Source organism: Phyllostomus discolor, chromosome 11 (genome assembly GCF_004126475.2).
Source record: "Phyllostomus discolor isolate MPI-MPIP mPhyDis1 chromosome 11, mPhyDis1.pri.v3, whole genome shotgun sequence".
Taxonomy (NCBI): Eukaryota; Metazoa; Chordata; class Mammalia; order Chiroptera; family Phyllostomidae; genus Phyllostomus; species Phyllostomus discolor.
The window spans coordinates 78,113,492-78,126,622 of record NC_040913.2 but is presented as its reverse complement, the minus strand read 5'-3'; the positions used below and the strand labels follow the sequence as shown (position 1 = coordinate 78,126,622).

The following is a 13,131-nucleotide window of genomic DNA, read 5'->3' as shown; positions in this document are numbered from 1 at the left end:
CTCAACGGTAAACTTTGGGGTCTTTGCCATAGATGGAAAGCATATAGATTCTCTGATAACTAGACTACCTGATAATGTACACTATCAACTTTTCCCTACTGTATCCTTAATTTATTTAGAAGCACTAACGACAAATAAGTAGTGAGTGCTTCTATGTATGAGGGATTAGGTTACAATAACAAACAAGTGATCATGCAATTAAAATGGCACACAGTAGCTTTGTCAGAAATAGTGAGCACTACCTTTTGGCATCTCTCATAATGTTTTAAGTAAATTTACGATTTTGTGTTGAGCCGCATTCATAGCCATCCTGGGTTGCCTGCAGCCCACAGGCCACAGGTTGGACACCCCTGTGCCAAGAACTCAATTAAAATTGAAAAGTGGAAATAATATGACTTTTAGGCTGAAACCTAAGAAAGCAAGAGTTAGCCAAAGGGAAGAGGGAAGTAGGTAAGAAAGACTGTTCCAGCCCTGGCTGGCGTAGCTCAGTGGATTGAGCACGGGCTGGGAACCAAAGTGTCCCAGGTTCAATTCCCAGCCAGGGTACATTCCTGGGTTGCAGGCCATAACCCCCAGCAACCGCACATTGATGTTTCTCTCTCTCTCTCCCTCCCTTCCCTCTCTAAAAATAAATAAATAAAATATTAAAAAAAAAAAAAAAGAAAGAATGTTCCAGGAAGAGGAAATACTATGAGCAAAGGCAAGAGAGTAAAGCATGTTAGAGGAGTTATAAGTCAGTATCACTAGACTATAGGGCAAGGAAACAGGGAGGAGGCATAAAAGTAAGTACAGACTAGATCAGGTAGGGCGCGGAAGCTACAGGAAGAGATGGACTTGATCTGAAAAGCAGTGAGATGTCATCAGACTTAAGAACAGAAGAATCACTGACTGCTACACAGAGAATGGGAGCTAAACCAGGAGCCCTGGTAAGCACCTAGTGATGCTATCCAATGACAGTGAACTGACTTAAGGTCATAAGGTAAGTCTTCAGCATTTACACCCAATAAACATGCAGCTCTCCTCTTTCTGGAACCACTTGGAACCACTTCTGGCTCGGTACAGCCTTACGGCCAGTAAGTCATGAGAGGAAGTAATGTGTGTGTCACCTCTGGGCCAGAGCTTTAACTGCCAGACAAGATCTTTCAGAGTTCCCTTTCTCTTTAACACTGAAACCAACATTTGAAAAATCACCACTCTGTCAGCCCAGGTCCTTGAGTTACTGTAAAAAGTTTAGAACCCTGCCAACAGATAAACGTGTGGTAAGAGAAAAAAAAAAACCTTTGTTGTTTTAAGCCATTGAGATTTTGGAGCAAACAGATGAGGTCTTAAAGTGGGGCTCTACTAATGTTTAAAACAGTTCCTAAAATTCTGTTTCCCATAAATCATAATTCAAAGTAAGTTTCATTGGAATAAGAGCTGATCAATCCTAATGCATGTGCTAATAGGAATGATAGGCCTACTTTGATGAAAAGGATAGCTAACATCATACATAATGGTGAAAGACTGAATGCTTTTCCTGTAAGATCAGAAACAAGGCAAAGATGTCCACTCTCACTACTTCTACTCAACATTATACTTGCCAGTCCAGACAAGAAAAAAATACAAGGCATTCATGTGAGAAAGAATGAAAGAAAACCGTCTTTATTCACTGATGACATAATCTTGTACATACTGGGTTGGCCAAAAAGTTCGTGTAGTTTTTTCTGTAAAATAAAAGTCACATTCTTCATTTTCATCAATGACTTTATTCATTTGGATATTTGAGTAGGTTGGCTATCTCCCACTATTGCCTTCCAGTAGGTAGAGACCAGGGGTGCTGCTAAATATCTTCTAATGCATAAGACAGCCCCACAACAAAGAATTACTTGGCCAAAATGTCAACAGTACCAAGAAACTCTGCAAACTACTTCTGACACATTTGATCAGTCACAGCAGCTTCTCCATACACTGCATGTCTTTTTTTAATTTCAGTTGCATTTTTACCTTTCTTGAAATAAGGCATACTTCACCAAAAATGTTGCGTATCTTCTTCCATCTTCAATATTAAAATGACTGCACAAAAACTCACCAATTTTGATATTTTTTAAATGCATGCTGATATGATAGCTGTCACAATCTAATAAAATTTTTATTATTTTATTGTTGTTCAAGTACAGTTGTCTGCATTTACCCCCCACCAAAGCCATCCCCACCTCCCTCTTCTGATTCCACCCTCCCTTGGTTTTGTCCATGTGTCCTTTATAGTTGTTCCTCAAAACCCTTCCCCCCTTTCCCCCCATTACCCCCTCCCACCTCCCCTCTGGTTAGTCAGTTTGTTCTTAATTTTAATGTCTCTGGTTATATTTTGCTTGCTTGTTGTTTTGTCAATTAGTTCCACTTACAGGTGGATCATATGGTATTTGTCTTTCGCCATCTGACTTACCTCACTTAGCAAAATGCTCTCCTGTTCCATCCATGCTGTCACAAAGGGTAGGAGATCCTTCTTTTTTTCTGCCGTGTAGTATTTCATCATGTAAATGTACCATAATTTTTTGATATATTCATTTACTGATGGGTGCTCAGGTTGCTTCCAGCACCTGGCTATTATGAATTGTGCTGCTATGAACGTTGGGGTGCACAGGTTCTTATGGATTGATGTTTCAGAGTTCTTAGGATATAATCCCAGCAGTGCAATTGCCGAGTACAAAATTGTTTTGAATGAAATTAAAGACAACTAGGCACTACTAGAGTCATCATACAAAAAAAAACAACAATGAATTTTTTGGCCAACCCAATAGAAAATCCTAAGGAATCCACACAAAATCTAGAAATAATAAACTAGTTTAGCAAAGGTGCAGAATACAAGATCAATAGACAAGAATCTTGTATTTTCATGTACCAGCAATGAATATTTCAAAAATCAAATTAAGAAAAAAATTCTTGACAACAGTATCAAAAATAAAATACTTAGGAATAAATTTAACAAAATAAATGTAAGATTTATACATTAAAAACCTGAACACATAGAAAGATATTCCTGTTCATCAATTCCAAGACTTAATGTTGTTAAGATAGCCATTCTCCCCAAATTGATGTAGAGAGTCAATGCAATACCTATCAAAATCAGAGCTGGCTCTTTTAGCCATGTGAACTGATGAGCTGATTCTAAAATGTACATGGATTTTAAAAAAGAACAAAATTGAAGGACTTAAACTTCCTAATCTCAAATCTGTACTACAATGTACAGTTATCATAAGAATGTGGTACTGTCACAAGGATGGGCACACAAGTCAACAGAGCCACACTGAGATGCCAGAAATAAACTCATTTATAGTCAACTTCTAGTCAGTAAGGGTGCGACCAAGACAATAGGGAAGACAGTCATCCCAAGAGATGGTACAAGGACAACTGAATAACCACATGCAAAATGATGAATTTATTAGACCCTTATGCTAAACCAAAACATCAACTCAAACTTATCATAAAGCTAATGCAAGAGTTAAAACTACAAACTCTTGGGAAAAAACATAGTAAATTTTTATGACCTTGGGTCAGGCAAAGATTTCTTAGATAAAACACCAAGAGTACAGTGATATTGGATAAATTGTATCTGAACATATAAAGAACTCTTATAAACCAATGGGAAGAAGATAGCCTGATATTTTTTAAGTGGGCAAAAAAATGTGAACAGATATTTCACCAAAGACATATGAATGATAAATAAGCACGGGAATGACATCTAACATTGTTAATTATTAGGGAACTGCATATTAAAACCAAAATACCACTTCACATCCACTAGAATGGCTATGATCAGAAAGACAGGAATAACAAGTCTTGGCAAGAATAAGGAAAATGGAACCTTCATGCATTGATGATGAGAATGTAAAATGGTATGGACATTTTGGTAGTTTCTTAAAAAGTTAAACATAAATTTACCATATGATCCAGAAAATCTACTCTTAGGTCTCTTTACAAGAGAAAAAAAGAAAAAAAAAGTTCACACACAGACTTGCACAGGAATGTTCAAAGCAGCATCATTCATAATAGATAAAAGTGGAAGGAATACAAACATCTATTAACTGGTGAATAGATAAATTGCGGTGTAGCCATACAATGGAATACTCTTCAGTAATAAAATGGAATGAAGTACTGACACATGCTACGAAGCGAATAAATCCTGGACAACATATGGCAAAATGAATCCCACAACAACAAAAAGGGTTATATACCATGACCAAGAAGAATTTATTCCAAGAATGCAAAGAATGTTGGTTTAACATCTGAATATCAACTAATATACTGTGTTATTAGAACAAGAACATGATCATATCAAGATGCTAAGTAAAAAAAAAGTCACACACTAAAGGCCACATATTATCCAATTCTACTTATATGAAATGTCCAGAAAAGGCAAATACACAGAGACAGAAAGTAGACTATTGGTTATTTGAGGCTGGGGTGGGGAAAAAGGAGCTACTGCAAATGGGTACCAGGCATCTTTTGAAGGTGACAAAAATGTTCTGAAACTGGATTGTGCTAATTAGCTGCACAACCATAAATTTACTAGAAGTCTTTTCATTGTACACCTAAAAAAACACGAGTGAACTGCATGGTATAGAAAGGAAACCTCACTTAAGTTACTTTTTGTAAAAGATAATAACCTAAATTCTAATTACAATAGAAGACTATTAACATCTTAAGAGCAAAAAATTCTCTCATCAGCCCTGACTGGTGTGGCTCAGTGGATTGAGTGACCGCCTGCAAACCAAAGGGTCACCAGTTCGATTCCCACATACCTGGATTGTGGGCCAGGTCCCCTGTAGGGGGCGCACAAGAGGCAACCATACACTGATGTTTCTCTCCCTCTCTTTCTCCCTTCCTTCATCTCTCTCTAAAAATAAATGAATAAAATTTTTAAAAAATTCATCATTTCATCCTTTATACTTCAAGTATCCAATCAATATGAATGTTGAACTGAAAAATGAACTTGCCATTACTAAATGGTTTCCTAAAAAATAAAAACAGTGCTAGTCAATTTTACTAACCAGAATTTTGTTTAGAGCCTGATGATCCTCCATGTTCTAGTTTTGCTTTCTTCTTTTTTGATGATGATGTTGATGACTCAGAAGATACTAAGCGTTTTTCTACGACAGGAGTGGAAAGAGCTCGTTTTTTGAACAGCTCCCGTTCTCTCAAAAGGCTTGGATCCATAATGCTGCAAAGATAAGATAAGTATCTTTAATACAGATTCCTCTATGCTAAATTCAAACCTGTATGTTAAATTCATAGGTCTCAGTAAGAGTTACTTCCCAAACAAAATCACTTTCTGTTACTAGTTATCTAACACTTGTATTTAGTCTCTCATGCACTCAAAAAAATAATTACTTAGTGCCTATTTTGTGCCAAGCACTGTGCCAGGCGCTAGTAAAGAGAAAGAATTATTCTCTAGAGCTCTAGAACTGCACTGTCCAGTACGGTAGCCACTGGCCACATACATGTGCCTGCTGAGCACCTGAAATGGGGCTAGAGTTGAGATGTATTCTAAGTGTAAATGTACATCAGATTTTAAAGACTTAGTACACAGAAAAGAACTTACAAAATTACTAATGACATATTTTTAGACTGATTGTATGTTGATGTGACATTCTGGATATACTGGCATAAGTAAAATATTAAAATTAATTTCTCCTGATTTTTTTAAACTCTTTTAGAAACTATGGCTACTAGAAAAATTTAAATTACGTGTGTGGCTCCCACTTGCAGCTCACATTTTATTCCTATCGGACAACGCTGCTCTAAAAACAACATCAAGAATACTGAGCAGAAACTAGGAGGCAGATTTAAGATGTAGGCTCACAACAACAAAAAAGAGAGAGAGAAAACCATCACAATTGCTTGCAAATAAAAAGGTGTATTTTAAAAGTGGTCAACTCGCTATCATTACATGATGAAGAGGCTGGATTAACATTTGTTAGAAATATCTACAGGACATTCCTGATTTGGACAGAAGTGACACTAAACCTCTTCCATTTTTTTCCCCAGTCCTAAAACTCTACAATTCTAAGCAACTTCAACACAACCAAGGAAGCCACAGGTCTTTCAACAAGTATTTTTAAATGTCCTCTCTTGTGTCAGCTCTCCCTAGAATCCCATAGCTGTGAGCTTGGAAGCTCAAAGCGGACTACTTAATGATTCCTGCAGTGTTAAGACCAGTAGTGTTCATAAGCCGGGTAGGAAGGCCCCAAGGAAAAAGACTACCTTGTACTTTGAAAGCCTTGAAGCACAGGGTAGCTCAATAAATATTTGTTAAATGAATAATGAACGGGAAAACATCTTTAAATTGCTCCAGCTGCATTGTTACTGGTTTTACACGCCTTTATTAAATGTCCTGTTTGTGTGCCACTGACCTCCAAGTTCTGCAAAGTTCTGGAAAATAAATCCTTGCCTTCAACAGGCTTACATTTGAGAACCCGAAAGCACTGAGCAACTCACTTGACAATGAATAAATACAATGTGACTTAGAGGGCTTTAAAGTTAAAAATAAAAGCACTGATAAGAAATACCCAGAGTAAACTTCAGTTAAGTAGGAAAGGAAGTATCACTGGCACAGGACCTCACTTCAAAGACCTATCTTCTCCCCTCAGTTCCAATCCCTAAGAGCAACAGGACCCTAGACAATCCTCTAGAGCTCCCTAAATCCAATTTTATCATAAGTTAAAATGAAGATATTACCAATGCTGTCTACATCTAGCTCAACTGTAAGAAAAAAATGAGAAAGTAATTATTAAGTAGTAAACAGCTATACAAATATGTTATTTGGGTATTACTATTTTGAGTTGGCTCTGAAAAGAAATAACAATGATTATACTGTGGTGAGGAAGATAAGAGACCACCCTGGGGGGGGGGGGGGTGAGAACAGAAAGGAGAATTCGCAAATGATAAAGTAGGGCCGATACACCTAAACAGGAAACATCTGTTTGTTTCACCTGGTGAAGAGACGTAATTAACCCAGGCTTTTAACCATGATTTTAATACAAACTTATATCAAAACCCTTACAGTTTACAAAAACCTAAATGGTTACATTTGATCCTCACAATTTTATGAGCTAAAAGGTATCCATTGTACTCCTTTTAATATGATGGAAAATCTGAACTGAAGGGCTACGGCAAGGTCACAACAGCTGGAAGTACTTGGATCAGAACCCTAATTATCCTAACTCCTAAATCAGCGCTCCATGTACTGATAACGTTCAAAGGCACCCACAGCAGAAAGCTTAACGTCTACCACCTGGGCATGCTCCGCCTAACTTTCCTTCTCCTCCTCAGGAGACCCCTCAATAATTGCAGTTTCACAGGTGGGGTAGACACATCACCCTACCCGTTTTACACTGAAAAACACCACAACTCGGAATTCACGTGTCCACGTGTCACGGATGGGCACTGAGAACCCAAAATTAAGTCACATTCTTCTGACTCCACGTTCTTTCCAATATATCATTCGACTTCTTTCAGCCTTTCTACTTTTCTCTCTCGCTGCCTAAGCTTCAGAGGTGCCACTAGTACCTAAGAACACTGCTATGGATAGACGGCAGGCTGAGAAGAGACTGCTTACATCTTAAATGACAAAAATATGTAGACGGGAGGAAAATGTATCGCAGCGTTCCGCTTTGGAAATGGGTTTTAGCTTTGCAGAAAACAAAACTAGTCTAGCTGAAGTTTAGAAATCATTACAAACTAGGTGTCCAAGAGCCAGCTTTAAAACACAGAGAGAGAGAGACAGCCCACGAACAAGCATCTAAATCACAGCCTTTAGTCGGTAGGAACCACCCCAACTCCATAGTTTAACTCGGCTACTGCTAGCGTCAACTTGGGGGCTAAGCAGAGGCTCTGCAACTGCGAATTCCCCCTTTCCAACCCACAAGTTTGTCCAATAAACCGCCGGCCTGAGAGACAATGCTCCCTAGAAGTTGTTGCCGCGGGTAAGCGTTTCGCGCAGAGAACTGCACTCCCGGCCTTCCTAGGGGAGGAAAACACGCTCGGCCCTCGGGAAGAGGCGGTGGCGAAGAACAACAGGCCGGAGCTCCGCGCCCCTCGCCCGGCGGCCGCAGCCCCTACCTGAGCGAGGAGGGCCGCCCCACGCGACCCGACGCCGCCTCCCTGCACCTCCGCCTCGGCCAGCCACCCACGCCCGCGTGGCTGCCGCTTCCTGCTCCTGGTCAGCGCCGGCGCCTGCCCGAACGCACAGCTAGCGCTGTCCCGCCAGCCTGGGGTCTCGGCACTGGCAGTGGCGGTGGCAGAGGAGGGAGCCACTCAACCAGGAGCCCCGCCCGCCACTTCCTGATCGGGTTGCTAAAGCCTCAATCCCGGCAGCCACCGCGGCGCCGTTGCCTCCTGGAGAGCGCGTGCGTCGTCACGTGCTCCGCTGGGCGTACAGCGGGAGGAAAATCGGCCAGCTGGAGCGTTCCGAATCTCCATGACAACGGGAGAACGGCTGGGGCCGGGAGGAGAAGCCGAGGCAGGTGCGAGGCGAGCAGCAGCCGCCAAGATGAAAAAAATCTTTCCGCTGCAGAATGTGAAACTACCAGATCCTCCTCCAGCTGCTCTGAAATCTGTTTAACTCAAGTGGCGGCGCAGTTTTTCCAGTTATTGTCTACCAGTTACCAGCATCTAAACTTCAAAGAACATTGGTTCAGCTCTATTTCAAGTGAGGAAACAGGAAGCCCAGGGAAGCTAAATTACTGCTCAAAACAGCACAACTAGCAAAAGCAAATCCTGGAGCGAAGCTGTTTCTGAATTCCCAAGCAGCACACGTGTGAACACTTTCCACCGCACCTGTGATCTCCCTCAGAAAAGGATTTCGAATTCAGAAGCAACATAAGGGAGTAGCAAAGAGTAATTGGCCTTGCCCACAGCCTGCCATGTACTGGAGTGTGTCAGAGTTCTCTGTCTGTCCTTTCCTCATTCATAACCCAAAGTGTAAGTATGGCTAGTGCTGAACCATTTTGTAGCTGTCTTTTACTGGTTACTTCTCAAGCCACTTGACCTGTTTTGGTTTTCTCATCGGGGATAACTGTACTACCACAATAAATGTACTACCACAATCGCATTAGACTTACAAAGATTAAACAAGATGATAAATTTGTATTCAAACTTTGAAAATAAAACCCAAAAACTGTGTGGCTTTTTAAAATTGGTTTAATTCTAGAGGATTTTGTAATAAACCCACTTGATGTTCATCCAACACCCTCGGGAAATGTGACAATTTAGTAGGGTCCAGAGATTTTACAACCCAATAAAGCCGGAGATTGGTAAAAACCTGACAAGAACATCAATCAGTTGCTTCTTATATGCACCCTGACCGACCAGGGATTGAACCCAAAACCTAGGCATGTGCCCTGACCAGCGATGGAACCTGCAGCCTTTTGGTGTATGGGACAACACTCCAGCCAGCTGAGCCACCTGACCAAGGCTGTGATTAGTTCTGAAGTTTCATTTTCTCCAATTCAAGTGTGTTGACTCTGGCTTAGGTTTCACTTTGCTTGTGTAAGCTACCCAGGCATTAGAGCCACAGCAGTCTAATGGCCTCCTTGTCTAATTATTTTAACCAAATGTTCACAATGATTCCTTCATTTCAATGTCTTGTCTCATCTCAGTCAGTTGGAAGAGATAATTGGACAGTTAAACCTTCTAATGCCAATATTAGAATATGTTATTTATAATCCCGAATCCCAAATGTCCCTCCCTTGCCCAAATATTAGCTGTTATTATCATTGCTCAACTTGACCCCTCCCCTGCAGAGCCCAGCAAACTGTTGAAATATATAAATGATGGATGTTATCAACCAGTGACATCACCCCTGTTTATACTGCTTGTTGTGTGTGACGAGGTCGTAATGCTGACAGCAATGACTGAATTCACTCAAAACACAGTTGGGTGATGTCCTGTCACTTGAAGATAATTCTCAAGTGAAGACAAAAGTGGGCTCCCTCCATGGCCTGTAATTAAGCCATTTTTGTGTCAGAAGTACCTACATGTGGACACACCACAAATGAACTAAAAAAGTGTTCCATTTTCCTGCTGGTAATGCTGACTCTGCCGTGACTGACTTAACCATTTAACGGCAGACCAAATTAGCTTGGTTTCAAACACTTCAATGTCTGGGGTTAAACACATTTTTATTCTGCCTTCTTTCCCTTGTTACACAATATGGGTTGTTTCTGAGGCACCTCTAACCAGCGATTAGGGAAGGCATAGGAAAACTATCCCACTCTGAAGTGTGGGACATGACTGTTTATGGGGATATGGCTATTTGTATAATATACACCAAGTCTCAACCACTGATGCTTAAATGAACCTCTATTTAAAGCCACCTATGTATTGGCATCCTTAGTATTTCAGGTCAGGAGGGCATGGCTAGTATCAAATTTTATGAAGTATGATTCAAGCTACTAATGCAATAGCAATTGTGGTGTGTCTTATCTCATGAATGCTTGTAATACCCTGCATACTCATACTTTTTTGGCAGAAAATGTGGTGGCTTCATTTAAGGAAATATAACTTGTGTATTTTATAAAACCTTCTGTCCTGACCAATCCAAAATCTCCCACTCAAAAAAGCACAACTCAATATAACCAGAGGATCAATTCCAAAATAATGGGTATTTTTTACTATTTTATTTAATTGTGGCAAAATATATATAACAAATAACATCAAATTTACCATTTCAACCATTTTAAAATGTACAACTTGGTGGCATTAATTACATTCACATTGTGCAACCATCATCATCACTTCCAAAATTTTTCCCCACCCCAAACAGAAATTCTGTAGCCATTAAGCAGTAACTCCTCACCACCACCTCTGGTAACTCCCAATCCCTTTCTATCTCTATGAATGTGCCTCAGTTTCAGATATGTTATGTAAGTGAAATAATACAAGGTCTGTCCAGAAGAAGTCCAGTCATTGTTAATATAAGAACGGTTTGTGCAACATCGATGTGACCTGGCAGCCAAGAGTGGACTGGAAGGCACACGGGAACAATGATGACTTCACTGTACTAGTCCATGGGGGCAGTAGATGCCATTGAATGAGCATGTGTACTGTGTGGTCATCACATTCAAAATGTCTGAGCAGGTACAGAAATGTACCTGCATCAAATTTTGCATTAAGCTTGAACATTCCTCCATGGAAACCATTTGGAAGGCTTTCAGGGTCGGCACAATGAGTGTAGGGCAAATAAAAAAGTGTGGTAAAATGCTTCAGAAGTGGTGGAGAATCTGTTGAAAGTGATCCATGTTTTCTGGAAGGCCTTCAGCAAGCAGAAGACCTGAGAATGTTGAAGGTGTACTGGCTGCAATCAACAAAGATCAGCTACTGACAGTGCGAGAACTAGACGCTGATCTGGGGATTCCAAAAACTACTGGCTTTTCCCAAAACTAAAATCACCCTTGAAAGGGAAGAGATTTCAGACTGTCAATGAGGTTCAGGAAAATATGACAGGGCAGCTGATGACAATTCCAACAAAGGATTTTACAGAGTGTTTTGACCAGTGGAAGAGATGCTGGGAGAGGTGTGTGAGGTACCAAGGTCCTCCTTTGGAGGGGACTGAGGCGTCATTGTCCTGTGTCCAGTGTTTCTTGTACCTTGTATCTTCTTCAATAAATGTGTCTAGTTTTCATAGCACATGGTTGGCTACTTTCTGGACAGGCCTTGCATTTGTTGTTTTGTGTCTAGCTTATCTCACTTGACGTAATGTTTTCAAGGTTAATCCGTGTTGTAGCATGTGTCAGAACGTCATTCTTTTCTATGTAGTGGCTTAATTTCATAATTTATTTTTATACCTAATTGTTTAGAAGCAGAAAATTGAAGTAAAGTAAGTAATACTTCATTCTGCCATCAAATTCTGCTTTTCAGCTCCCCTCACCTGGCAATCTCTCTTAACTAACTCAGATACCTAAATTCTCAAAATAGCCAACAAAGCAAACTACTCCACATCCACACATGTCAAGAGCAAAACTAAGTACTTTGTTCATCATCTGTCCTTGATTTCTCTAGCCCGAAGGCCTTGCCTTCCTTGGGGACTTTCCTCCTCCCTTCTGATGCAGACTGCCCCATACTGAAAATAGCTTCCTGGGACCCTACTTCCCTCTCTGGCATTCATTCCAAAAGGTAGCAAAAACTTTTTTCCTTCTACCCGTCCTAAGCTCTGAGGCTGGGATCCTGTAATTAGACTAGAGACAGATTAACAAGAGAAAAGCAAACACGTTTATTAGCATACGCACTACACATACACATAGGTGTACCTCTAACACGTAGCTCAAAGGAGCGGTTAGAACTTGGGCTTATGTAGAACAAAAGAACAATAACTTTTTAAAGACGTGACTAGATCTCGAATAAAAAGGACTTTGAATTTCTGGGATGGTAAATTGTGCAAAAGCAAACATGTGGGGAAACTAGTGGAAGCTAAGGGATAGTTAGTAAAGTTGGTTATGCAGGTTCCTCCGGGCCATCTCTGGGACTGTAAGGGCCTAAAGTTGTTTCCAGTGATTAATTTCTGTCCTTCCTGGCAGAGAGAAGGGGGGCACCTTTACAAACGTCCATCCTACTTTCAGGCAAACGGGGGGCGGGGGGGGCGGGAGCAGAAAGTTTCCCTTCTATCTACTTCTTTTCAACTGCCTCCAGCTCAAGATGATCTTTATGCCAAAGTGGCCTATTTTGTGGCAGTCTAGTCTGCTAACCTGCCATCCTTTCTCAAACTTTCTCCCAAAAAGCAAACATTTGCTATTGCCTCCATTTAGTAACTTTGAATCTGCAAGGGTTAACATACTGGCCTTTGAGCAATGCAGAACTGGCCTGAATTTCTGCTCTATCGCTTACTAGTCATATGACCTTGAACCCGAGTTTCCTAATCAGTAATGGAAAAGACTGTCTCAGTTTGGGCTGCTATGACAAATTACAGTAAGTCCTTACTTAATGCCATCAACAGGTTCTGCAATTTTAAGTAAAATATTGTATAATGAAACCAATTTTAACACAGGCTAATTGATATAAACAAAAGTTAAGGACCTATGACAGCCCATCAATGTTATAATGAAATAACGTTGAGTGCAGTGATGTTATTCGAGAACCAAAAGCATGACTCAGAAATGG

At 40.4% G+C, this 13,131-nt stretch overlaps 1 protein-coding gene across 6 annotated transcripts in view; it reads right to left on the bottom strand.

Moving 5' to 3' along the window:
• Positions 1-8,357, bottom strand: part of GTF2E2 (general transcription factor IIE subunit 2) — a 49,188-nt gene extending 40,831 nt beyond the window's left edge. For 2 of the 6 annotated variants that reach the window (XM_036011648.1, XM_036011650.1), the window contains exons 1-2: positions 8,098-8,281; positions 5,028-5,197 (exon numbers count right to left, since the gene is read on the bottom strand). In XM_036011648.1, coding sequence (XP_035867541.1) covers positions 5,028-5,193 — 166 coding nt within the window. In that variant the 5' untranslated portion in view covers positions 5,194-5,197; positions 8,098-8,281. Of the gene's footprint in view, positions 1-5,027; positions 5,198-7,956; positions 7,978-8,097 lie in introns of those variants that run through there. The other 4 variants (XM_028526933.2, XM_028526934.2, XM_036011651.1 and 1 more) reach the window with 4 other exon arrangements.
• Between the last annotated feature and the right edge of the window lie 4,774 nt (positions 8,358-13,131).